The 25,837-nt window shown below is 39.2% G+C and overlaps 1 protein-coding gene across 2 annotated transcripts; it reads right to left on the reverse strand.

Moving 5' to 3' along the window:
• Positions 1-15,102: 15,102 nt before the first annotated feature.
• hic1 (hypermethylated in cancer 1) lies at positions 15,103-25,208 on the reverse strand. 2 transcript variants are annotated; one of them, XM_028464681.1, is made up of 2 exons: positions 25,076-25,208; positions 15,103-19,754 (listed from the first exon to the last, which is right to left on the reverse strand). In XM_028464681.1, the coding sequence occupies exon 2, from the start codon at positions 19,735-19,737 to the stop codon at positions 17,545-17,547; it is 2,193 nt and encodes a 730-aa protein (XP_028320482.1). In that variant the 5' UTR covers positions 19,738-19,754; positions 25,076-25,208; the 3' UTR covers positions 15,103-17,544. The 2 variants fall into 2 exon arrangements, with proteins under 2 accessions (XP_028320482.1, XP_028320481.1); XM_028464680.1 differs by lacking the exon at positions 25,076-25,208 and adding an exon at positions 23,745-23,889.
• Between the last annotated feature and the right edge of the window lie 629 nt (positions 25,209-25,837).

Genomic DNA, 25,837 nt, shown 5'->3' on the forward strand with positions numbered 1-25,837 from the left:
TGGGACCATGTTGCATGCTACAAATTATTCATAAATTTGGCCCATTAATATATATGTTTCCTTCATTTAGGCATGAGAGGCCTGCTGCTGCTGCTGTGCCTGAAACTGAAATCCAATGGCTTGGAAAGGTTGTTAATAGATTAAATATTTTTACTGTGCGGCTAGAAAAAGTCAATTAATCATGATACTATATTTGTTTCGTTAATAATATAGAATAATTGCTCCTTGTCACATCCACAGTTCAGACTACCTGCCACAGCGCAGCAGCAGAAGCACATGCAGGTCGAACCATTTGCAATGTTTAAGGGGGTTGTAACTATGGGGCCCTGATACAGCATGAATACTGTCATTGTTTTTAGTGCCAAACTGTGCTTGACAACCAACTTATTTTCACACAATAAAAAAGCATGTAGGACTGATTTTTTAGCTCTACTATTTAAGGTGGTGATATTTTGTGTGTGTGTGTGTGTGTGTGTGTTAATCAAGCAAGGTTTGCCCTTCTTCCCCAAGGCCAAGCAGCTTTGTCCAGGCTTGCCTGGCCCCTACAATGCTTTCTCCTGCTAAATTTCTTTCAACTTTCCTGTGTGTCATTCTCCCCATGGCCTCCAGCATCTGTTAAAGACTAATGCATAATATATGTCCAGTTTGTGTTGTTTCTCTTTAAGCTGATAAAGTTGGTAACAGGTCCTCCTTATCAGAAACAACAGGAGTTGAAGCTTTACAATCTATATTTTTTTCGATAAATCTATATTTACATATTGTCTGCTTGGCACAGTGTGCACAGGAGCAGATCGTTGCACAGTGTGTGAGAAACAGGATGGGTGGGTTTGTCAGGGCAGGTGCCCACATGTTACTCAATCTCCTAGCAGGAAATTGCACTGGCATAGAAACACAAGCACGACTCGCAATATACTCTCAATTTGTCACCCCAGGCCCCTTCTGCAGCTGAAGCAATACTTCTTCCCCATGCTTTGCTTGACCTGCTCACACACTGTCTTCATGCTCCCTTCACATTTCATTTCATTTGTGTAACCGTCCCACTCTTCTGAATGACATGCTGAACTTTTAGTCAGTGAGTGTTCGCCTCACATTTGGCTTCACTGTCAGTAAAATTTGAATAGCCAATAGAAAATAATATTTAAAAGCACTGTCTTATTGAACATTTTGTTAGACTATCCAAGAAGCACACATAAAAGCACAAAATATGACAAAGATGTAAACAAAAACAGTAATAAAAAAAACATTTTTTTTAAAGATATATTTTAATATGATAGGTACTTTTGACATCTTGTTCTACATTAGGAAAGAAAAACATGTTAATCAACCTACATTAATAAACAACTATACAGTGAAAAACAACACACAACTTAAACTTGTGTTTTTCTACTTTGGGGTACACATCACACAATAAATATAAAAAAACTGTATCCTAAACTTTTTGAAATATAAATAAAATGCAGTATAAAAACATCTGAAGTGGCACACTTGTCACTTTGTGCACTAATACTGGCTACTCTGCGTTTGTAACACACTTTAATAAACATGATCAAAAACTAATTCTAGAAAAAAGAATTTGTTTTTGGTGTCGCCGGACATGTGTGATATCAAAATGGGGTCACGACCCGAAAAAGGTTGGGAACTTCTGACTTAAACACAATCATTCAAATCCCTAAATGCATGCTCAATAAATATTCTTCAAAAGCAATGGTATCCAGACATTCTCCTACTGCACACTTTAATGAACAGTAAAATATTTTATTGTTCTTACAAAACCCAAGAGGTTTCTCTTAATGTTTGTCTTCACACAGTCCATCATCTTCCCCAGCAGGTGAACTGGCCATGGTCCTTTTAAAACAATAGCTTTGGCACGTTACTTAAGTATATGCATACTTGGCTTTACAGCTCAGCTGCATTATATCTTGATGGTTTTCAGCTTGTCAAAAGCAGAACCAGCCATAACACCAGAATATCACAAGGGAGTAGAGTTGGGAAACTAATTCACAGAAACGAGGAGTGAGCGAGTACCATATGTGGGTGAGAAGCATGTTCTCATGCAGACTGTTTTTCTTTTGTTTCAGCTGCGTTGCCCCACCTTAAAATGAGGACGGGGAGCAGGGGAGCAACAATGGTCAGAGGAGGAGATGGGAGAGGTAGATGGGAATCCACTAAAGCATTGGGCATAATATGCTTTGGGCAGTGTTTAGTCCAGCTGCTTTACATTCAATGTCTTAAGCACAGGAAAATGTTGCTGGGGTGGAGAGAGAAAAGTGGAGGAGATGATTCAGGGAGGGGGACAGTAAAACATGATGTGAGACACTTCAAGTGAAGGCTGTAATGATGGCCATTTAAGTGGACTCGCCTGTCTTTATTTGTTCCTGTTTGCAAAAGGGGTTTTTTTTTGTTGTTTTTTTGGTCAAACCCAAAATGAATGTGTCAATTTCAGGGTTGCAGAAACCACAATTTATTTCAGAGAAAACAGATTATGTGACTACAATGAAATACAGTATTTATCTACATTTGCTAGTCTGGGGATCAACAGCGTGACACAAGACCTGTTCTCACCTGCTTCCCTGTGGCATCGTTTCATCCTTATATGAACAAAAGACAGCCGTCATCTTTAACGTGCAAATTTCAAAAATACAGCTCTTGAAAACTGTTGCTCAAACTAGCAGCAGCATGTTACTGTGAGCCCTCGTAAGCCCTCAGGAACTACTTAATATCAAAGAAACTATGTCTAATTCTTACAATGTTTGCAGCCGGGGTGTCTGAATTCAGTCTTGGAGGGCCACAATCCTTGAGGTTTAGATGTCCTTCTGCTGCAACACACCTGAACCTAATGAAGTGCCATGCCATGGTGCAGCTCAGTAGAGGCCAGGGCTGTGTTCCAAATAGCATACTAACATCCTACTTATTCTATTTATACTACTCATATTAAGTCTGACGTCAAAATTAGTATATAGTGCGTTCACATTAGTTCCAGCGAGATTCATTTGTCTTTTTTTTGAAAGGTATTTTATGTTGAATTCTTATCTCCCAACATGTTTCGACTGTCAACTGCCAGTCTTCATCAGCGGAGTTTGCTGAAACTATTACATGGAAGTCAAGTGAAACTTCAAAGGGACCATCAAAGGCGATCTGCAGAACTCGACGAAGACTGGCAGTTGACAGTCAAAACATGTCAGGAGATACAATTTCCTGAAAAACCTTGTCTGAATAAATGAAACTTCAACTGAACATGCGTTCATATTAGATAATATGAAAAGATTAAGTTCACAAGAAATACCTGGATGTATACTATATCAGGACTTTTCCTAAGTCTGCAAAGTGGGCACACAAGTCATACTCAACCGCTCCATGATGCATTGTGAGTGGAATGTCAAATCGTCCTGGGACATCCCCTTTTCAAAATAAAAGCATCTCTTCTTGTCGTCCATTAGTTTTTAACGCTTTTGTAAATAGGGCTCTTGTTTTGAAGTTAACCGGACGTTTTGTCAGTACCACAATTAATTATCTCCGAAATGTCGGCATGAAATGTGTTTCCGTGAGTTTCATGGATCAAATAAGCACATGTTGATATTCTACTTTGTCACTTTTGCTCCTAAAATGCTTTCAAAACTTTCAAAGGTGGCAAATCAACTGAGATATTTAGCTTCAGTGTGCTTCAGGTTTTTGTTGTTGCACATTCGGAAGGCTTCTTGGGAAAAGTATACTTCAGTGGGAACGGTCATTATCCGTCATCATCCTAATCATACTTATAGTATATAGTAGACAGTATATACTCATTGAGTTTGTAGTGTATAGTACAGAGTATGCACAGCCCTGGTGACAAGCCTCTCCCTGCATCACTAATGCAGCAAAGATAAGAAGGTATGTTTTACATTTTTAACTGCACTTTAATTGTTTAATTCACATTACAATTTCAACAGGACATCAATCTAAAACAATGACAATTGTAAAAGAAAGGCTTCAAAAATGTGTTCTCATACTGTGTATGTTTTTTGTTAAAATGAGCTCAGTGAATTGGCATCAATGCATGAATAATTGCCATAAAATGCAGCCAAAGCAGCCATCAGTGAATTTGAAGATGATTCCTTAATGTCCGAGTGCTGTGCTATGCAGTGCAGCACCCTGTTCCAGCTGACTCTGGGTACACCCTGGACATGGTTCCAGGTTGAATGTGGGCGTTAACCACACTACCAAAAGGAAATCCAAGCATGCATGTGGAAACATTCAGAGTAAACACCACAGAGAGAACAGGCAAACTCTGCAAAGAAAGGCAGATGCAGATGTTTGAATCACTAATGCAAACCCTCATCCAGCTTTTATACACCCCAATTTTTCTTGTTAAGGTTAAGAAGTTGACCAATATGTATGTATAGCAGTGTTTGCTTCTACTTACGCCAACTCTAAGCCAACCCCAAAAAATTGTGGTTTTTACTTTGGCTTCAGAACAAGAAGGCCCTGGGTTGACTCCCAGGGTGGAGCTTGGTACCAGTGGGGAGTTTGCATGTGTTCTCTTATTTCTGATAGGTATAGTGCTAATACCCCTTGTGGATTGATATCGAAAACAAGTTTTTTCTCACAATTTGAGTGTCTTTTTTGGACTTTTGCTCTACTAGTAAATGGATTTTTTTCTCTTGTATTCTGTTTTATTAAGCATTGTGTTTTTTACTGTGCTTTTTCTGATTCTTTCTTTTTTTAATGCAGGTATATGTATTACTGCACCGGCAGACCCCCGCGACCCTGTAAAAAAAAACAGGAATAAGTGGGTTTGGAAATGGATGGATGGATGTAAAAGCTGTTTTATTTGCCTATTGGCAAGGTCACCCTTGATCTTGATGTCAGCAGGTTTTATTTCTGTCTGAATAAAGGTTTAATTAAGAAAAAACGTCCAGCCTTCTTTTGCAACTGATAAGATTATGGTGTTTGATTATTGGGATCAGTATGTATAAAGTTAATGCGTTACAACATTATTGCTGTTGGTCTGTAAGTCCACATGTTAATCAATATTAATTTAGGTCATGTATATTACAGAGCTCCAGGTTGTGGGTCCTAACTTTGCATTATGTCATTGAGAGTTTTCATTGGAAGTACTGCCAAAAGTTAAAAACATGAAAACGAATGTGTGCTCGTTGTTTTTGGTCAGCACTTCTAACTCATAACAGGAATAACCTGGGGTTGATTCCAGAATTGTACCTGCAGGCCTTTCCCCTTTGAGCTTGCCTGAGTTTCACTTTACTTCAATTTCACCTTCAATCAAAACATGCATGCTGAGGATTTGATCATGGTTGTCCAAATGTGGAGGCAAACTTTGAGGTTTACAGGCCTAGCAGCCATGTTGATTTATTGTATTGTTGTTTAATTTGTTTATAAAGACAAACAAAGCATTGGAGATGTAAGGCAGCACCCCTTCTGTAATAATTCACTTAAACATCCTACCTATCATTCAGATAAGTGTGTAGAGAAGATAAAAAATGTAATGCAGCATCCTGCCTGAGACGTTATGTGTGTAGCACACAAAACAAAAGCTTGAGATTCGTAGCGTGTTTATTGAACAAAAATGGTCGGTCACTGTCTGAATAGGCCTTCCAAAAGGGCTTCTGCCATTGTCTAAGTTTCTTGATTTAGTAACGTGTAGGCTTCCGGCCACTTTGTAAATCAGTCCATTGCAACTCTGACATATTTGTTGCCTTTGTCCGACCGGGGAAAGTGGCCCAGTACATCCATTGGGACTCACTTGGGGCTCCCACGGCTAGCTGTTGGAGCTGTGCATGGGACTGGTTTCACGCAGGGATTACAGCAGTGAAACCAGTCCTATACAACCTTTTTTAGCTACACCCAATAGAATCATTGGCACGCCAAAAGCTCGGTTTTGGAGCTATCCCATGTACTGTTTCTATCCCAGTTTCCCTGAATTCTCCACCACCTGTGGCTGGTTCTGTCCACATTCTGTTGTGTACTCGCAGGTAATCAAATGTGATTAGGCCCACAACCCTTTAGTTGCTTGACTTTGCTTTGATCTCCTCCCAGGAGATCTTCAAGCTCAATCCACTGAAGCACCGGTTGGAGAGCTACATCCTGCGACTGGTGTGCCTTTTACTCTGTAGTAGGGGTTGAACAGACTAGTTGATTAGTTGACTAGTCGACTTTAGTGTTGTCTCGCGACTCTGTCTACGTGACGTCGACAAGTTGCAGTACCTGACTTTTGCTCAAGATGGCGGCGCAACACAGCAAACAAGGGCCCTAGTACCCCTGCACGCTAAGGCAGCACAACATCAAGTGTTTCTTGCTCCTTCCTGGTTTGTGCTCAAACTGCAGCTGGTAGGCAGACACTACGGCTAATGTACATGCTAACGTTAGCTGTAGTGATAACATGTCTGTATATTAAGCAGATCTGGAAACATCAGCAGCGCAGGATGGAGGATCCTTTAGTGGAGGAAGACCACTGTTGTGCCAAAATCTGTGACCCGAAAAAATCTGTGACCGGAGGTAGCAACAATTCCAACCCCTGCGGCTTCTCGGCAGACATTTACTCTCCCTTAAACACGCTTGTAATTCTTCTCCAGTCTGCATTTACTTCACCTACCGGAGTGTCATGTTTAAGGGGGAGTAAATAGCTCCTGAATAGCGACAAAAGAAGTTTAGCACTCTTCTTCTCTACCACCGAAAAGCCACATCGGTCACAGATTAATTTCAGGTCACAGACTTTGGCGCAACACTGCCAGCCCCTGGAACACGAGACATGCTATAGAAACTAAGTAAACCCAGGAACACTGCTGCTTTGCCTTACCGTGAGTCTACCGTAACTGTAAAGCCCCGAGGCTTCCTCAGAGCCGAGCATTTAGACATTTTCTTTGGGCTGTTTTTACGGGAGCTTCGGCTTCCTTCGCCAAAGCCGGTGTTGTGCCAAAGTCTGTGTACTCAACACTCAGACTCATGTGATGAATGAACTCAAAAGCAAGCAGGAGCTGCTTTTGGATCGTTTACGCAGAATTGAAACCAACTTGGAGAAGTTGAGTGCCCGGCTTGCAAGTTAAGGCTACTTTATTGGATCAATGCAGAGAGAACCGGGACACAAGGCTATTGAAAATTGACCTAGCCTAAATCGAAAACATTTGGCTCCCAAAGCCAACTAATCCAAGGCTGTCTCATCTAACTAGCTTACAGACCCTGGCCGTGTGCACTGAAGTGTATGACAATACGGTATTTAATCTCAATCATTTTATTTACCTTTAAAATGTATTTTAAATAGGCCTATAGGCTCATAGTTTTTTTGACAAAAAATTAAAAAAATACATTTCATAGCACCCCCAGTTCAAAATTACTTCCAGCGGCCCTGCAATGCAGCACACAGCCTGTTAAAGGCAATGTGTGCAGGCTCATTCTTTTTGGTTTTCATCACCCCTCAGCATTAAAATACTTAAAATTAATGTTTACTTTTTCACAAATCCTGCCCTATGCTTCTTCAAGTAATAACTGTACTTTGCTTAAGTATTAAGTTTAAGGGATACTTCTAACTTATACTTGTAATTTATTAGTTCTTAAGTGTTTGTTAAATGTAAATCATGATGCTCAAATGTTACTACAAGTTACAGTAATGTGTGTTAACAATACAGTTGTTGGTTAGATCTGTGGGGGTTTTTGGGGAGCTTTGCAGCTGAGTTCGTTAACTCCAACTTCTTATCTTTACTTGTAATGTTGAACAAATTGTTTGTTTTATTTTGTTTATTCTGTGAATATTGGTGATCGATTGGTGGTTTTATTAAACACAGACCATAACACCACACAGTGTTATTCAGTTGTAACTATACTACTGTAAACAGATTATGCATCAGTGTTTTTTTTGTTTGCCATGATTATGATGAAAATCATGTTGGAGATTTTTAATTACTTTCAATAAAAATATCTTTTATGCAAATACTTCAGTACTTTCACTTCAATAATACTTTAACAAAGCTACTTTTACTTGTTTTGGAGTAGTTTCTGACACTGAGTATCTGTACATTCACTTAAATAATAAAGATGATTACCTCTGTGTAAAACAATGCAAAATTAAATAGGATTCACTGTGGCGACCCCTGAAGGGAACAACCCAAAGTAAAGAAGAAAAAGAAGAAGAATTAATAAACTGTAAATATTTGACAGGTACTCCTGCATTCTCAATTAAGGCAGTCAAAGATTATCATGCCGTTCGTTTTCCTTACACCTACTGTTCAACAACATACAGTCCATGATGACTTTCATCACACCTGATGAATACGATCTCCCAAGTATTCTTTCCCCTTCATGGATGTGGATGATTTACAGCACCTGAGAGGAGAAACACTAATTTGTTTCACGCAAAGACAGAAGATTGTGGCAAGTGGCTTGATTCATATCAGACATCTGGAAGGAACTACGATTCCTTGTGTGCTGGTGGTAATAAGGTGAAGTGTGTGTTTGAGTGTATCTGTGTTTGTGTGTGCGTGTGCATGTGTGCATGTGTGCGTGTGCGTGTGCGTGTGTGTGTGTGTGTGTGTGTGTGTGTGTGTGTGTGTGTGTGTGTGTGTGTGTGTGAAAGCCTGGCTGGCTGGTTTTGCTCTCGCTGACAGAGTAATGGATCTGTTCATTGTTGCATGTGGACTGTGCGTGATGTATGAGATTCATTTGAAATTCTCTGTCTTAAATGAGGCACTAACGTTCCTCCATATGGGATCACACAGGCCTGTACGTAAAGTCACTAATGTTTGCTTTCTCTACTGGTCGGAAGTTATAACATATAATCATGACCCTTTTATTAAAGAATAGGTTTAACAAATAACAAAAACGCCAGAAACTCCAAAACGAATGCAGGAGTTAAATATTATTTTTCCTACAATTAAAATTGTGATCTTTTTTAATTGAGTTTAAAGAGCGTTTAAATATTACTAGTACTGTGCCCGTTGGAAGTATGTATTCATATGGGAGCTTAAGTAGAGTTGTCAATTATGGCCAATGAGTATGTGTTTGAAGGTTGGCTGTACATAAAGCTGTACATACTATGTAGTGTTACAAAGGGGTATAATTGCGGGTGCAAAGAAAAATAGCGTGTGCAATTTATCTGGTTTAATTTTATGCGACATGCGCATGATAAATTGATAAAGTTTGTACCACTGCGGTGGTTTAGGTAGAATCTGATAAAAGACATAAATTTGTAGAAATAAAAGTATTTATTTAGCATTTAACATTTCTTAGTGCAGGGGTGATTATCATGTGTGTGTGTGTTTGTGTGCGTGTGTGTCTGTGTTGCTACCTGTCCGTGGGCTTCTTTGTTGGCGCAGTCTCACACACGCGCGCGCGCACATGCACCCACTCCTCACATCAGGTTGAAATGCTTGTGTCTCACGTCCAATGCATGAGACTTGAGAGCTATGTTAGTATATCAGTGTGAGCATGCAGCTGCTCAGATGCCCCTGCCCCTCTCCAGTCTAACCCCCCGTCCGGTGTTTACATTATAGCTGTTACTGCTAGCTGCTTGCATCTTAACACATAGAATAATATAAGAAGAAACACTCACCCTTGCCCAGAACAAACAATAATCATCGTGGAGCCATGTTGTGGACCCATTCACTCACAAAAAAAGTTATATTCCTCTGTCTGAAGAACCAGATAGTTTGTGATATGGTCGGCTATGAGCCGTCAACAACGTCCGCAAACTATTTGAAACTTCCTGGCGCTCTTCCGTTGTCGCAACTCTCTAGCTAAACGGCTCTGTGTGCGTTCAGCATGTACTGTATATTCAAGGTGCGCATTAGGTTATATAGCAATAAAATATCAGCTTTTATAATGCCATGTTGATGGAGAAATGTGCATGTTTCGCTTTGAGCACAGCCGCTGCGCAGTCATGGAGATGGAGGAGGAAGTGGACTGACCTTCTTTTTAAACCCAAACAAACGAGAGGGTAATGGCTGCAGTGACGTCATGAACCGGTGAACCGGAAGTACCGCGTTCAATACCGGACTCAACACCGAGAGGGAGCCGAAATCTTAAAATTAATGTGAATGTTTTGCAACACCAAATTACTCCAAAATAATGGATGCACACACTTGGGATATGTGGAAGCCGTTGACCAAGTTCAGACACCGCGTCGGGGAGATATTCGCTCCACAAACACACGCACACAGAACTTTCTTGCTTTTATAGATAGATTACACAAAATTCATGAAACAATTTTTTTGTTATCCTTTTTTTTATTGCCAACTTGATTTTGAGTATAATACACAAAAACAACACAAACATGACATTTTTTCACATTGGCTTTTTGTTTTTACAAAATAAAAGCCTCATCAACATGATTTTCAACAAGACACCACATTTAAATGAAATAATATTATTTACACAAAAATAACTATAAAACATGTTGACATGCAATAAATACATTCATTTCAATAAAGCAAAGTAGGGTCAATAATAATAAAATGAAATTTGAAAAAAAAATAATAAAAAAAATACTGTGTGGTTTTAAGTATTGCTTTTCTTTGTCCTTGTGGCGTAAACACATCATTGGTGGCAGTAAATTTTTAAAGATACAAAAGAAATATATTTATTATAGCTACATTTTACTTTAGAACATGAACTTTTTCTGTGTTTAGTGGTCTGTGTAATGTTACTATTATTTGTGCAACAGTCCGTAATCCGCCTAAATTTTATTTTCCTTAAACCACTTGCTGGTACAAGAACACACCACATCACGGTGATCTTGATTAGATCCAAATCCATCTTTTCCACAGATGATTTTTTTCCAAATACTAAAGATACGTGTGTGTGTGTGTGTGTGTACCCTGAGGCTATGTAAGATTTTTGGCACAGGTCTTTGTAGTGGAAGCCTTCACTGTGATCGACTTTTTCCACTTAAAAATGGATTTTTCTACGAGAAGCGACACTTTAGACGAAGCACGGCGATGTAATTAAATCTGACCTAAACTGGAGCAGCAGTCTGCTATCCAGCTGTGCGTTTATGTTTGTGTCAACGACCGTGTGTGTGTGTGTGTGTGTGTGTGCCAGAGATATGCAATTGCTTATACTTTCACTGCTTCTGAGATCATGCCTTGTTTTCTCCTTGAACTTTTGTTTGTCTTTCAATTTGAACTTCTGTAAATATTTTTTTTTTTCCTTTAAAAAAAAAAAAAACTTGTAACAGAAGATAGAAGATAGTCTGGCTGCAAAAAGCCTGCTAGGTCACGTGCAAATTAGAGGATAATTTTTAGGTGTTGAAGGATGGCTTCACTGCAGAAGGAAATCTGATTAAAGAACAGCCTGAATACAACAAAACATTTGGAATTTTTCAACTTGTTGAGAGGTAAAAAGCTGCCAACTTATTTATGTGTATTTTTTTTTTTTTTTTTTTAATTTTATTTCAAATATTTCTCCACTGCCGCCCTATTTCCTTTCACCCTCTATCACAGCACATGACAGATTAAACTTAACCGTGGCCCAACATATGTTTCATATCAAACAGGTTTAGTTGACTAATACATTTCCATTGCATTAATCTGCATTTCCTCTACAAGTGCACACTTTTAATCTACCCTCTGCATTGTCAAACGGCAAAAGAAACCAACTAAAGATTGCAAAATTATTTAAAAGCAGACCCTCTTCTACTGTAATCCAACTCGACCCGTGCAGTCCCAATGGAAACGGATCAGGACTCAAAGAGGAAAAATGCAGCTTTTGACATAAACATTTAGACAACTGTTTCGTCCAACATGAAAACCAGCTGGAAGTAAGTGGATCAAGGGAGAGGCGGGAGGTAACAACGGGCGCTATGGGTCAGCGGTTTGTGTTGAGTGTTAAAAGAAGGAAGGTGCAGAGAGAGAATGTGCTCTGCAGTGAATGTGGCTAAGCTCTGCATTCGAGGGACAAGGAGGAAAGTTAAGGATGCAAAGTGTCAGGAAAGGCCATTGAGGGATTTCAAGGGGATCACGGGTGAAATAAAACAGGCCAGCACGATTAATTTCCCCAAAAATGTGTTATTCTGAGATATGAAAAGAAAGCAGCTGTTTGTAATAAAGACTCTGAGGGGTGTTAAATATCTCCCTTGTTTATCCTGTTTTACTGGGAAAGGCACTCGTGCATTGAGATGGGCAGGTGCACAGAGTGAAACCACCTGAAAATGCTGACAAAATTAATCTGAATCATCCACACTGTCTATCCTCTACTCAGACATAGATTGAGCTTCGGACTAAATAATAACATCACCTGCTTTATTTACCGGCTTTAGAATAAGTTTACATCAAGACTGAAAATCTACAAAAGTTTTGGTTGAACCATCAGTCATGTCTGCTTAGGAAGTTGGGCATTTTTGTGTGCACGGATAAATACAATAGGCGTCAAACAGTGATGCTCCTGCATAATAGTCATTGAGGTGACTTTGGTTAACAGAGGCTGGTAGAAAACTGTTTTTATTTTATTTATTTTTTGGCATTAGATTGAAGCTGTACAGTACTGCTGAAACCATCCAGACGTTTTACTTCACAGGGTATGATTTATTGCTGTACCAGTATTTTTTTTTTTAAAGGATAAATGTTAAATAAATTAATAAATCAACCAAAATTACATAGTTTACTGTGCATTTTGCTGCACTTATTTTTCGTCATTATTTTAAATACTGCTAATGGTGTTTGTTTTACATTACTTTCCAAACATCTTTGCCTATAAGCCAGTGGATCTCAAATGTTTTTCTGTTGCGCCCCAAGATTTGAACAAAATGGATCAAAAATGTAACCTTCATTGAAAAAGGGGAAACTTGCGATTATTTTACTTCAAAACTCATTTGTTTTTTAAAAAAAAGTAAGATGTGCAATCACAGCATATATTAGAAGAGCAATGAAAAATTAATGATAATAAATAATAAAAAAAGATAAAGAAAAACTGTCATGACGTCACACCCCGTCCACCCCACTATTTGAGAACCACTGGCCTAAGCTGTTCTGATGGTAGCTGGAGTCTCTTTTAAGACACATACTGTAAATCATACTTTTGAAGCAACATAAAGTGTATAAGAAAACAACCACACAGCCAATGTCCAGCTGCACCTCTTTGAAAAGATTGGCCGGTAACAGACAATAAACTGTGAAGGAAAAAAAAAAATGGTAACCATTCTGGGAACAATAAATACTTGAATCCACAACATCCTCAAATTGTACCTAAAATCTGAATGGCTCACCATGTAGCCCTTGAAAGCCCACAATGTTATATCAGCATGAAACTGAACAGAGGTTGATCCCAAAGAGCAATAAAGGGAAGGAAAAAGAAAAGACACAGTCCACTTTTTTTTCTGAATGGGAACTTTTAGAAGTATACGTAGAGGCTTTCAAACAGACAATGGCTCCCTCCCGTCCACCCCGCTGAGCTCCTCCTGCTCCTCTCTCACCCTGCTCTCTATCTGCCTCTGAGCACAAACACGCGGCACATCCTGCTCAGCACATCGTGCTCGCCAAGAGTTCACTTCCTGCTTCTTAGCTCTTCTCCTTCACACCATGCTCCTATTCCCAGGTCATACATGAACATTAACATGTGCTCAAACAGCATTGGGACACATAAACAGACAAGCTAACGTTTCCCCCTCCCAACAGACGCCCCCATCTTATCTCCTCCCATCTCACACACACACACAAACATCACTCTCTGCGCACCTTTCAGAAACACTTCTGACTTTATCTCAGCGTTTCCCCCTCGTGCAGTTATTTTAACTGACAGTGAAAAGGTTGTTTGTTATTTAAATAGTGATTGTGAGGAAAGGACATATACTTTCATTCACATTCAGGCAGCTAGAATTCCCACGGCTAGCATCTGTTTTGTTTCCAATAGTCAGTTAAAAACCACTTCTTATTTCATATTTAGAACCTGACAAGCTGACTTCCTGTGTGCAAATGTGATCAGCATTGGACTCACAAAATATGCCTTTACTGGTTTTAATAATTGACAAACATTTGCCGCTGCTTGTGCGTTTAAAGAATGCATCATGTAGACCAGGGGTGTCAAACTCATTTTAGTTCAGGGGCCAAATACAAATAGGTTTGATCTCAAGTGAGCCACAGAGGTGGGGAATTGAAAAAAATCAACATTAGTGCTACTTTGCATTTCCAAAAGTATGTAGTATATAAGGGAGTGGCAATATCCAAGCAATAGGTGACAGGTAATGATTATATTTATTTAATTTGGGGAAATGTCAAATATTTTGTGGATTGAGGAGGATTTTTGTTAAAATTAGGATTTCTTTCAACAATTTCAGAGTAAAAATAACTTCTATTGTGTTATACAAGCATGGGAAAACTGCAAATATTGTAGTTTCATTGAATTTGTGGTAAATTCAAAGAAACCCCACTTGAAAAAATTTTTATTATTCCAAATAAATCTATTGAAATGTTGTTGGTTTTTTTTTTTTCAAAGTGTATTATTTTTGCATAGATGCTAGAATTTATGTTTGATGTGATACAATGATTTAAAAAAATAATTCCCATGAAAAGTTTCTATTTTTTAATATCACCAAAATTCCCCAGCTTAAGTTCCCGTGGAAATCTGACAGATATTTTACCCCTTTGCAACCCTACTGATATATCCACAACTAATTTATTTGGTAAATTACACTGTTTTCTCAACAGCTTTTACTTTTCCCTGTGGGCCAATTTGGATGTTTTAAAGGGTCAAATTCGGCCCCCAGGCCTTGAGTTTGACACACGTGATGTAGACAGAAACAGATTCCCAAATAATTTCCTGAAGATTTTTTATATATTGTTGCAAAAATGATTGTCATTATAAAGAAGAAAAAAAGGCTTAAGAGTCTTTTCTCTTTTTTTGGCATTGGGATTGTTAGGGTAACATGAGCCTCTTTGAGGGCAACAAACGCTAAATAATACATAGCAACAATTCAAATACTTAATCATTATCTCTGTACAAAAAACACTGTAACAAGAAAGAAATGTATAAACAAAAAATAACCACAGGTTTAACATGGGACAAAAGCCCCGTGTGTGTGTGTGTGTGTGTGTGTGTGTGTGTGTGTGTGTGTGTGTGTGTGTGTGTGTGTGTGTGTGTGTGTGTGTGTGTGTGTGTGTGTGTGTGTGTGTGTGTGTGTGTGTGTGTGCGTGTGCGTGTGCGTGTGCGTGTGTGTGTGTGTGTGTGCGTGCGTGCGTGTGTGTGTGAGTTCAGTCCTGAGGTAAGCACCTGTTTTGCTGCTTTTCAGTTCATTTTTTATAAAAGAGGAAACAAAACAAAAGTAATAAGAGGAACATCTTTGATATGATCAAATGCTACAGAAAAGAAGCCCTTAAATTATGGATTAAAAAGACGAAAGAAAAAAAAAACATTAGCAAAAATTAGGCACAATGTAAATTGTTAAGACTTGAAGATTCACTACATCTATCACAGTGTATTCATGGCTTTAGTCTTCACATTCACCCACTGAGGTTGCATTGGCACAATAGTGGTCAACATGTTTTGATCTGAATAGGTTTGGAAATGGTTAAAAAAAAAAAAAAATTCCAAAAGGCTCTTTGGATTGTGCCTTCCACCTGCAACCTGTAAGTGCTCTTTTATTGTTGCTGCACTTCTAGCACCGGGGCATGTCTTTAAGAGGCCAGGCCAGGAGTGCCCAGTTATGTATGCAACGTTAATAAGTGGATAAGAGGAGTGAGGTGGCAGGCATGAAATGGGACATGGTGCCGGCGAGCGGTGCAAAATGCACGGGGGAAAATGGATTTTCACAGGGATTACTGAAGCACAGCAGCTGGGGAAAGCTGCTCATCGCCCGGCTTCCAAGGAGGACCCCCACCCCACCCCACCCCCACGTTATGTTCATATCACTGACAGATTAGCAGCCTGCTGTGTGTGTGGAAGGAGAGCATCCACTGTGTGGGGTGCCTGTAAACAATAGCTGATTCACAGACAACAGACAACAGATGAGGGCGGAGAAATAAAGAGTCCAGAGATTTAGTCATAGTCTTCTGGCTAAAATTCAATTTGGTTTTAGTCAAAATTTAGTTATCAGGACTATTTTAGGTATAATCTAATCCAGTGATTCTCAACTGGTGGGTCGGGACCCAAAAGTGGGTCACGGACAGATGGTCAAAAATAAATAAATACTTAATGTCTCTCATGTTAAACTTTTTTTATAACATGTATGCTGTGAAATGCATGTTGCACAGGTAAATATATAGATTTATGTTTTTTTAAAAATTATGTGTGTGTGTTGTCAACAGTGGGTCACGATTTAATGAACGTGGCAAAATTTAATAACCATTTATCAGCCTGATTTGGGATAGTATTAATGTTTGTAAATACACACAAATAGATTTACTGTGATCATTGCAAAACTATAAAATCGTCTTATGTGACAAAATAATAGTTTAGTTTTTATTAGTTAATAAAAATATCAATTTAATTTGCAAGTGTTTTGTTCACAGGTATTTCTTTTTTAATTCTTGTAGTCTCCTTATTGTCACTTAAAACAATGCATTTAGTCGACGAAAACTATGACGAAAAATCTTGAGTCAACAAAATGAACACTAGTGACAGGAGTGCCGCTCAACAAAATTTCGGTGTACCGCTGCGGCACAATTAATCATCAAACTGCGGTGAATGGAGAAATGGCTCGTGACAGTAAATAATACATTTCTGTCAGTAATTCAACCACAGTTCCCGCCTCCGTCCTCAGCTGTGTCCCAAACTGTCGTTAATAGAACAGCCACGTTTCGTCACTTCACTCATCATGAATAGGGATTTGCTGTGTCACCAGTCAGGTATGTGCAATCATGTCACAGTCATGAAATCACTGGTTGCATCTCACTTACAAGTGAAAGGCTTGAGGGGCTTCTGTCACTCTTCATAGGAAGCATGAGGATAACTCTAGGATGAGCGCTTTAGGCTCACATCATGATTAAGGCCAGAGTACAAACTTTTTATCCACACAAATAGGATAGTTGAGTGAAATGCTAAGGCAACTGTTGTTATCCTTCAGTCATTTTTACATGATTGGGACAGGATGGGGTGCAGCAACTTGTGAGATACATAAAAACACACTTTACCGTAAAAATTTAAAAAGGTACAAAATTCTGCATATTTCTTTAAAGTCCAGGTGAGTTATTCATTTGGTATAAGTTCTACTCAGGTCTGGACACACCCTGAATATTGTGCTTTTTCACTTTTTTTTTTTTTTTGCATAAATGTGAGGTGTACACAGGTTTAAGGTCAAATTGCAAAAGATTTCCTTGCAACAGTTTTTGGATAACACCATGATACAAAAAAAATAAATAAAAGAAAACTCTTTTTGGTTTGTGATTTCCCTCTTTGGCTCAAAGATTGGAATTAGAAAATTATCATTGCAAACAATGTCCTTAAGTACTGTAGTCCTTGGTCACACAACAGCATGGAGCTCCTTTTTAAAGAAGGATCAGAGGATACATTAGATGCATTAAAAGGCACTTACACATTTAGCTCTGTGTCCGAGGTGCATGGCTTAAGAATACTGAAGTGTGTGTGTCCACACAAATGTAATGGTGGTTGCCATTAACAAGTCTTTTTTTTCTCTTAGCTGGGGGAATAGTGCTCAGTGGTGCGGCCCTCGGGGAGGGAATGTGGTGGAGGCGGCAGTGGTTGGCTTAAGACATCCATCTTGTCATGGGTGAGGCCGAGATGCTCCGAGGCTAGTTTTGAAAGAGGGTAGAGGCCCTCCATGGCTTTCACTTCAGCTACCAACTGCTGCTGAGCTTGAATGAAAAGCTCACTGGCCTTCTCCTGCTTTAGCCCCAGGTGCTCTGCTGTGTATTTGCTCAGAGGGTAGATGCCCTCTGCAAAGTCCAGCTTCAGTTTCCCGTCTGTGGTCAGACCTGCTGCACTGCCTCCACTGCTGTGCATCTTCATGTGGCTGATGAGATTGCGCTGCTGAGCGAACTTCCCACCGCACACTTGACATTCATAAGGCTTTTCCCCAGAGTGGATGCGCATGTGCTCGGTGAGGCGGTACTGCCGTGTGAAGCGCATGCCGCAGGAGTCACAGGCGAAAGGTTTTAAGCCCAGGTGACTGCGCATGTGACGTGTCATGGTTCCCCGCTGTGTGAACTTTTTGCCACAGATGCTGCAGGGATACGGTCGGGTCAGCCAGTGGGTCTTCTCATGCTGACGCAAAGTGGCTGGATCCTTGTAAGACTTGTCACAGTTGGAACAGCGGTAGGGACGGATCATCTCCCCAAGGCCTGAGGAGTTCAGTCCGTGGTTGGTTTTGTTCTCTAAGTGTGACATCAGACTGTTGCTGCTGTTGAGGCCTCCAAAACCATTTGCATTACTGTTCATGTTTTTGGTGCTGCTGTTATTGCTGTTTCCAACCTCTCCAACAGAGTTGCCGTGCAGCTCGTCTTCTGCGTGTGATTCCACGTGTGCGTTAAGCTGCTCAGAGCTTGGAAAACCTTTGTCACAGGGAATGCAGACGTAGAGATTGTCCCCAAAGCTTTCGGGCTCGTACGGCATATGGAACCTTGGTCCAGGCGGGGATGGACGGCCTCCGCTGCTGCCCGTCTCCTCTGTACCCGACCCACTCTTGTCATCTACCCCTTCACTCTCCTCCCCGGCCTTGTGGTGGTTATGATGCTGGTCTCCATTTTCACCACCTTCTTCTTCATCCTCATCCTCGTCCTCATACTCGGCGGTGTAAGACATTGGCTCATGCTTCACCCAGCGGTAGATGTTGCCTGTTTCTCTGCCAGCATCTCCAACTTCTGTGGGGGTGTCAGGGCTGAGGGGGCAGGGGTAGCGGTCCGTTCCTTGCGAACCTGAGCGATGTAGGTGCGGGAGGTGAGGGGCTAGTGATTGGTTGAGATGGGGGAAAGGTGGAGGCGTTCCTGCTTGGTCTGTTGACTCCATTTTTTCTGATGAGAAGGGCCTTCCATTCAGTCCCTGCATGGGACTTGTGTGGTCACTGAGAGGCCCATCTTGCTCCTCATCATTGTAACTGTTGGCCAGACGGGCCTGAGAGGGTGTGAGTTGAGACTGTGACGTGGGGCTTTTCTTAGACAGGTCAAGGCCAAAATTAGGTGAACGATTCCTCTCAGCATGGGTAGTACGCACAAGCTGGGCAGGAAGAGTTGACTGCAGAGATGGGTACATTTGGGAGCTCTGGGTGGAGCTTGGAGCATACAACTCTCCAGTGTGAATGGCTAGTCGATGAGGAACAAGGTCTTCTATGGGTGGTGCTCTTGGTACGTGGTTATTCAAAATTCCTCCTGGGGGACAGGCTTGAATGACAGGAGTTGAAACCCTGTACCTGCCACCGCTCCCTAACCCCAGACTACTGGGTGTCATCTTTGCATAGGGTAGAAACGCAGGGCCTGGGCGTGGTGGGTACTTGCCATTTCGCCTTAGCTTCTTTTTGCACAAAGCTACTAAGTCGAGAAGCTGAAGGTAACTGGCTGCTGCCAGGACAGCCCCGAGGTTTGGTTCAGTGGGAGAAGTGGGGTCTCCCTCACTGAGTCGGCCCGTGTAGATGTAGTCCAGGATGACCCTGAAAACCCCAGGACTCACCATCTCGTGGTCGAGGTTGATTAGATTGTCATGGACCACCAAAGACTTCAAGTAGAGGCTGCTAGCAGCCAGAATGTTCTTGTGAGCTCTGAAGAGGGCGTTCTGCACCACGATGATGACATCACACAGGAAGCCCTTGGTGCGCTGGCTGTTGAGCTGCAGGAGGAGATCTCTCGCATGACTTGGAACTTCCATGGCATCCAACATTGTCTTCAGTCCGCCACCTGCAATAATTGATATCTGTTAATCCTTATGTCACACTTTTTTTCAATAACAAGATTTTAATCTGCACAGCCAACAATATTTGTATCAAGATTTTTTTTTTTTTTTATTTTTTTTAAATAAAATGTGATTTACTTATTTTAAGTATTGGTTTAAAAATAAATATGTATATCTTCACATCATTTGATGCTGAATAAATTCAAGTATATAAATTAGGTTTGAATACTGAAAACATTTTTTAATCTTACATGCAGATTTTAAACGAATAAATATCTAAGAAAAACATATTTTTTATTAATTTTGAGCAATTTAATACAAACAGAAAAGCTTTTGTTGTATGTGCACAAATATTTTTACATTTGTAGCCTACATGGATAATATACATGTTATGTATTAACATAAATACCTTTGATAAACATAATGAATACACTGCTCGAAAGGGGGTGGGATGAAGTAGCACTCATTATCTCCCACCCTAATTTTCATTCAGTTCTCAAAACTTATGTTCCTGATACTTTTATAATTACATACATCAATTAATATTATATACATGGCTGATAGACATGCACACTTCCACAAAATATTTGATGACAATAAACAATATTAGATATCTCTTCCTCAGCCATATACAGTACTTTGAGAACATAGATTGTTTGTACATCGATTTAAATATATTAAATGTATGATGTTCACTTGAAGCAAAATGCAAAAAAAACGAGTAAATAAATTTAATGGAAAACTAACTGCAATACAGTATAAATTATTTGCTTTGATTATCAATTAAATATGAAGCTATTTACTAAATATTTCCAGCTTTATGGCATTCATCATATTTTTCCACGGCATGTAGTTTTTAAAAGCATGCAGCGAAAGCAAATGTGAACTTTAGTCACAAGTTAGAGGTTGTGATGGTTTTCTCATCAGAAATTTCCATCTTCGCATTCACTTCCTCTGCCGCAAGTGAAAAAAATACGTTTTTTTTTTTTTTTTTTTTTTAAGTTGAACCACTGATATGTGTTTTGTAATCGCTGTTTTCCTAATGTAGTATTCCAAGAACGCTGTGCCGAGTATTAAACACAGCACGAGATGAATGTTTTACTAGTATGATGAACAGCAGGTATAAACCTGTGGGAGGAGGACACATCCAAAAAAGATAAGTCTTCCTCCAGCTCGCCTTTCTGCCCAGTCATATAAGGAACTCTGAGCACGCAGGAGGTAAATCAACATCAGTTGGTTCAACACTTTACATCGACACAGGCTCCAGTTATCCAACGCGCGCGCGCACACACACACACACACACACACAAAAAAGCCACTAAAGTATCAACACTAATCTTTCTATCAAGCCTAAAATAAACTGTCTCAGCTGCATGCATGAAGCACTATGAATTGTTTAATCTGTGGCATTTGGGGACAGTTTGTTTACAAGATTAAACAACTCACACACACTCTGTGGACTCAGTCTCACTGATGGGAAACAAGCAACTAAATAAATATCATGTCATGTCTGATAACAGTCTTCCTGGTTGCAGATCATACACTTCTTGTTTGCTTGATTTAATGCACGAGCTAGACAAAGTGGAAATCTGCATGAGCAAACTGTTAGTTTTTAGGTTTTAAAGAAAATGTTGTTTTAAATTTGTGAACAAACAAACAAAAAAACAAACAAATAAAAAGATTGTGAAAATTTAGTTGAATATTTCTTGGATAAATGCATTTTAACGCCTACAACAGCAAAGGGAATTATCAGCGATGATGACAGTGGAAAATGAAAAGGCAGAATGATGTTTACTCAGTGGAGAATTATCTATGATTTGATTTTAAACAAAGTCTACCATCACTGTATTTACAAATGAGGCTTATTATGTACTTTCTATATGCATTTAAATCTTAAGATTTTTTTTTAAGAAGATAGGTTAAAAAAAGTAAATCAAAGTTTCCTCACGCTGCATCATGTCCCCATTATTGGCCATCTCAAGTTTTTCTACCTTTGGTTTGTGGAACATGTTTGGACTTAAATATTGTCAAAGAAATACTGTACCAGAGTGTCTTCCATTGTCCGCTTATTGTTTGGCGGCTGCTGTGAGGAGCACGTTGACACTTGTGTACTCACAGAAACATAATGAGGTGTCCACGCTCTCATCTGGATGAGGTTTACACCGCATAAAGCAGTTATTTAGTTAAATCAAAACAGATTTCACACCCTGATTGATGGTAATGGTTGTTTTTATCATCACACAAAGATTCAAACCTGTGTTTTTTTCCCTTTTCTTTGCATTTTTCAAGTAAATAATATAATACACTGTTTTTTTATATTGTTTAATAGCTGACTGAAAAATGCAGACTGAATATAATTAAAGTAAATCTTGTACTTTAAAGTATATATTTGCAACATCCTGTTTGAATCTTCAGTGCAAACATGCAGGCTAAGTTAATTGATCTCTCACTGTTGTAAACAAAGCAAAGTTGCCAAAGATAAACTTGAGTTCCTGTGAGACGCAAACGTCGCTTTACAACTGATAGATTTCTCTTTTTATGGCCCATAAACAGGCTGAAAAACTCTTGACGCTGCCCATGTGTTTTACAGCCATGGCATCCACATATTTGCACATCTGATTGACATCACACTCGCCTTTTGGGGTCGAGACATGAAGCAAAGATTAACTGATCTGTTTAAAACTGTTTAAAGAGCCTCTGTTTATAAGCCATGTTCATCTAAAGAGGCACCAATAGTCTGAGTTTATCATGTCATTCCAAAATGTTTTAAACGGCTGATTTGTGTCATCTTTGTACCTCACATGAGAAGTCATTTCATAGGTTGACAATGTTTTTTTTTTTTTTTTTCACAAGTTTCAAAGTGCACCGGAAGGGCAATTTTGACACATTCTGTAGATGTTTTTGATAACCAGTCTCTTGGTGAGAAAAGATCATTTATTGACCTGCAGATTTAAATATATAAAAGCCAAATAAAGATAAAGGTGTAAGGGTTGATAAACACATTTTACTGATTACATAATAATTTAATAAGTCTGTGCATATCAATTAGGAGAATCCCTGGGTTTCCACTTGTTATACGTAAGTCATTTCACCCCAAAAAATTAAATAAAATAAACTAAAGAAAAAAAAAAAAAAAAAAAAAAAAAGAATAAAACAGAATTATTTCCTGCTGACTTGGTCTTTTCTCACTGAGATCTGCGCCACTGTGCGCTTCACACGTTGCAGTGAAACCCACAGCCAGTGCGTCTCATCCATCCGTTATCTCCTGTCTCCTTATCTCCCCCCAAAGGGAAGAAACTTGAAAATCACACGACGGGCTGAAAACAGCCTTTTTTAATTCTATTACAGGTTGGTATTAATGGCATTGCTGACTGTTGCTCATGCGTCTCCCACACGCTGTTACTTTACTCAACTCAATCGCGTCACGTACAGAACAGAAAAGTTTCTCTTCCAAACTTAAATAAATAAATACATGTATTAGGATTAAAGAAATCAAGGCAGACGCGCACGAAAAATGTCGATTTTAATACGAATTAAACCGTCTGTCTTCTTCTGACATTTTAACACAATATTTTTTAAGAACAAAAAATGGCTTTATTAATTATCCCTCACTGTTTTTAGTCATTTTTAATTCAATTAGGATGTAAATCATAACAGCTTTGGCCTCAAAAACATTAATGGAATTACATCCGAAGGTCATTTCATTTCACAGGAATAAACTTGAAAACATGTCGGATGCTTTCTATAAAATATAACCTTTGCGTCTGTTTATTATTAAATAAATAAATACAGTGTCCTATGTTCACTATAATGTATTTATAATAAATAAGAAATGAGGATTATGAAGATATGCTCCAATAAATAGAAAGAAAATGGGCTGTAAAATGTTTTTAAATTGTCGAAGTTTTTCTAACGTGCCGTGAACGCAGCAGCTAAAAAGGGGAATAAACTTGTAAATGAAATGCCCTCCATCGTGTCTCTATACGAGCTCCTACCTGCATGCCCGATGTCTTCTGCCATCCGATCTGAGTCTGCCTTAATGATCATCTCAGCATCGTCCAGGAGTCATATCTGACTTCTCAGCTTTGGACTGCCAGCCTCCAAAAATCATGCCAGTTTTCCGAGCGTGTCTGCCAGGTCCTCTCTTTTTTTTTTTTTTTTTTTTTTTTTTTTTTTTTTTTGGATTATTAATTGATATGAATTTCTTCTCGCTGCTGAGGCCCGTCCTCCCTCTCTCTGCCCCTCCCCCTCTGCTCCTTCTCATCCCCTCCTATTAAAAAAAAAAATACGTGCTCAGACCAGCATCATCTTCCTCCCCTGGTTTCTCGTTATGGTTTTTTTTTTTTTTTTAATGTACTTTTCTAATTTCTTTGTCTATTTTTTGCGTCTGAGCGTAAAGCGCGCATGCATTGGGCTGAGCCTCCATGTGCGCCTCTGAAGTGTTTGAGCGCCTCGTGCTGTGATGTCAGCCTATAATAAAACTAAAAGGTAAAATCCAGGGCAGGAACTTCAAATGACCCCGACCTGAACTTCTCAACACATCGCCTTAAAGAGACAGGAGGGTTCTTTTTTTCTTTCTTTTTTTTGCGTGTGCGTACACCTCCTATCAAGGTATGCGTGCGCGTGCATGTCGCGTATTTATCACCAGGCAGGCCTCACAAGCTAAGGAGCGGTTGTGTCAAGAATATAAAGTGGAAATAAGTACAAACATTTTTAATTTTTTTTAAACTCTGTCAGAAAGTAATTGCTTCTTTTAAGCTTTTTAAGCTTCACCAAACTACGATTTTGAAATAGACTTCTTCTATTATATTAATAAAAAAAAGAGTATTTCATAAAATTAGCATTAAATACCTCTAAAGTGCACACCTGCAGGTCAAAAGCATTGCCTTAAATCGACTAATAATTCAGGTATAAAACCCTCCTGAAACATCTATCACGGATCCGGTGACGTTTAAAGATTTCTTAAGATGGTCTTCCTTCTAAAATATACATTTTTTAAATGTATTTCATAATCAATTAAACATTACATTTTTAGTTTAGCTCCAATTTCTCCCATTGCTGTGAGTTGATGATACTTTTTGATATGATTTAGTGAAATTATCTGATTTAAAAAGACTAAAAGTGGTTTTGATTATCCTAAATCTCTACATGTCCTTATACTTTAGATATATTCTGTTTTGTTTGTCACTATAAGTCACATCCATCGCACACGCACGCATTCACGCACACACACACACACACGCGGCAGGGTGACCGGGTCCCGTGCGGGTCCTGATGCCATCCCTCCCAGCCTGTCTGCCTCCTGCTCCGGTTCCCTGGTCCTTACCTCGGGCTCATGTCTGGTGCTGTGGCCGTGTTTCCTCTTGCTTTTCCTGCATTGCCTCATAAAGTTCTCCCCCCGGTTCTTCTGAATCCAACATCTGACTCCACACTTCAGCCGGGCTTCCCCTTCTTTCAGGCTGACGGAGTTTCTCACTGACACTTCAGGGTCCGCTCGGACCAAAACCATAACCTGTCGGTGGAGACTTTACGCCCACAGCGCCACCTACTGGTAGAGAACCACATAGAGCCTGACTGAGATTTGACTGATTTTTTTTTTTTTATCCAGATATTTATGGAGGTAGATTTGTGTCTTTATTATTCATTGCAAAAATATATTAAAAAATCACTTCAGTCAAAAAATAAAATAAAATAAAAACTCGGTGTTCAAACGCAATTTTTTGGGGCTCAAATCTTTGCGTTCAAACACTTTTTTCTTTGATAGAAAATATATTTTTAAATTTATTTCTTTTTCTTCGATTGAAATGTTGTTGTTGTTGTTGTTGTTGTTGTTTTTGTTGTTTTTATTATTGACTAGTAAAGACACACATGTACTACCCATAATATGGCCCGAACACAAAAAAGATTACTTCAAAAAAAAAAAAAAAAAAAAAAAGAAAAAAAAAGAAAAAAAGGTTTCAAATGCAATTAGTTGTCTCAAATGTAGTTTTGCATTTGAAAACTTTTTTCAGGAAAATTGAAAATAATTACAAATAAATAAATATAAGTGGGAAAAAATACAGTAGTTAAAAAAAAATATATATATATA

Source organism: Gouania willdenowi, chromosome 13 (assembly GCF_900634775.1).
Source record: "Gouania willdenowi chromosome 13, fGouWil2.1, whole genome shotgun sequence".
NCBI lineage: Eukaryota > Metazoa > Chordata > Actinopteri > Blenniiformes > Gobiesocidae > Gouania > Gouania willdenowi.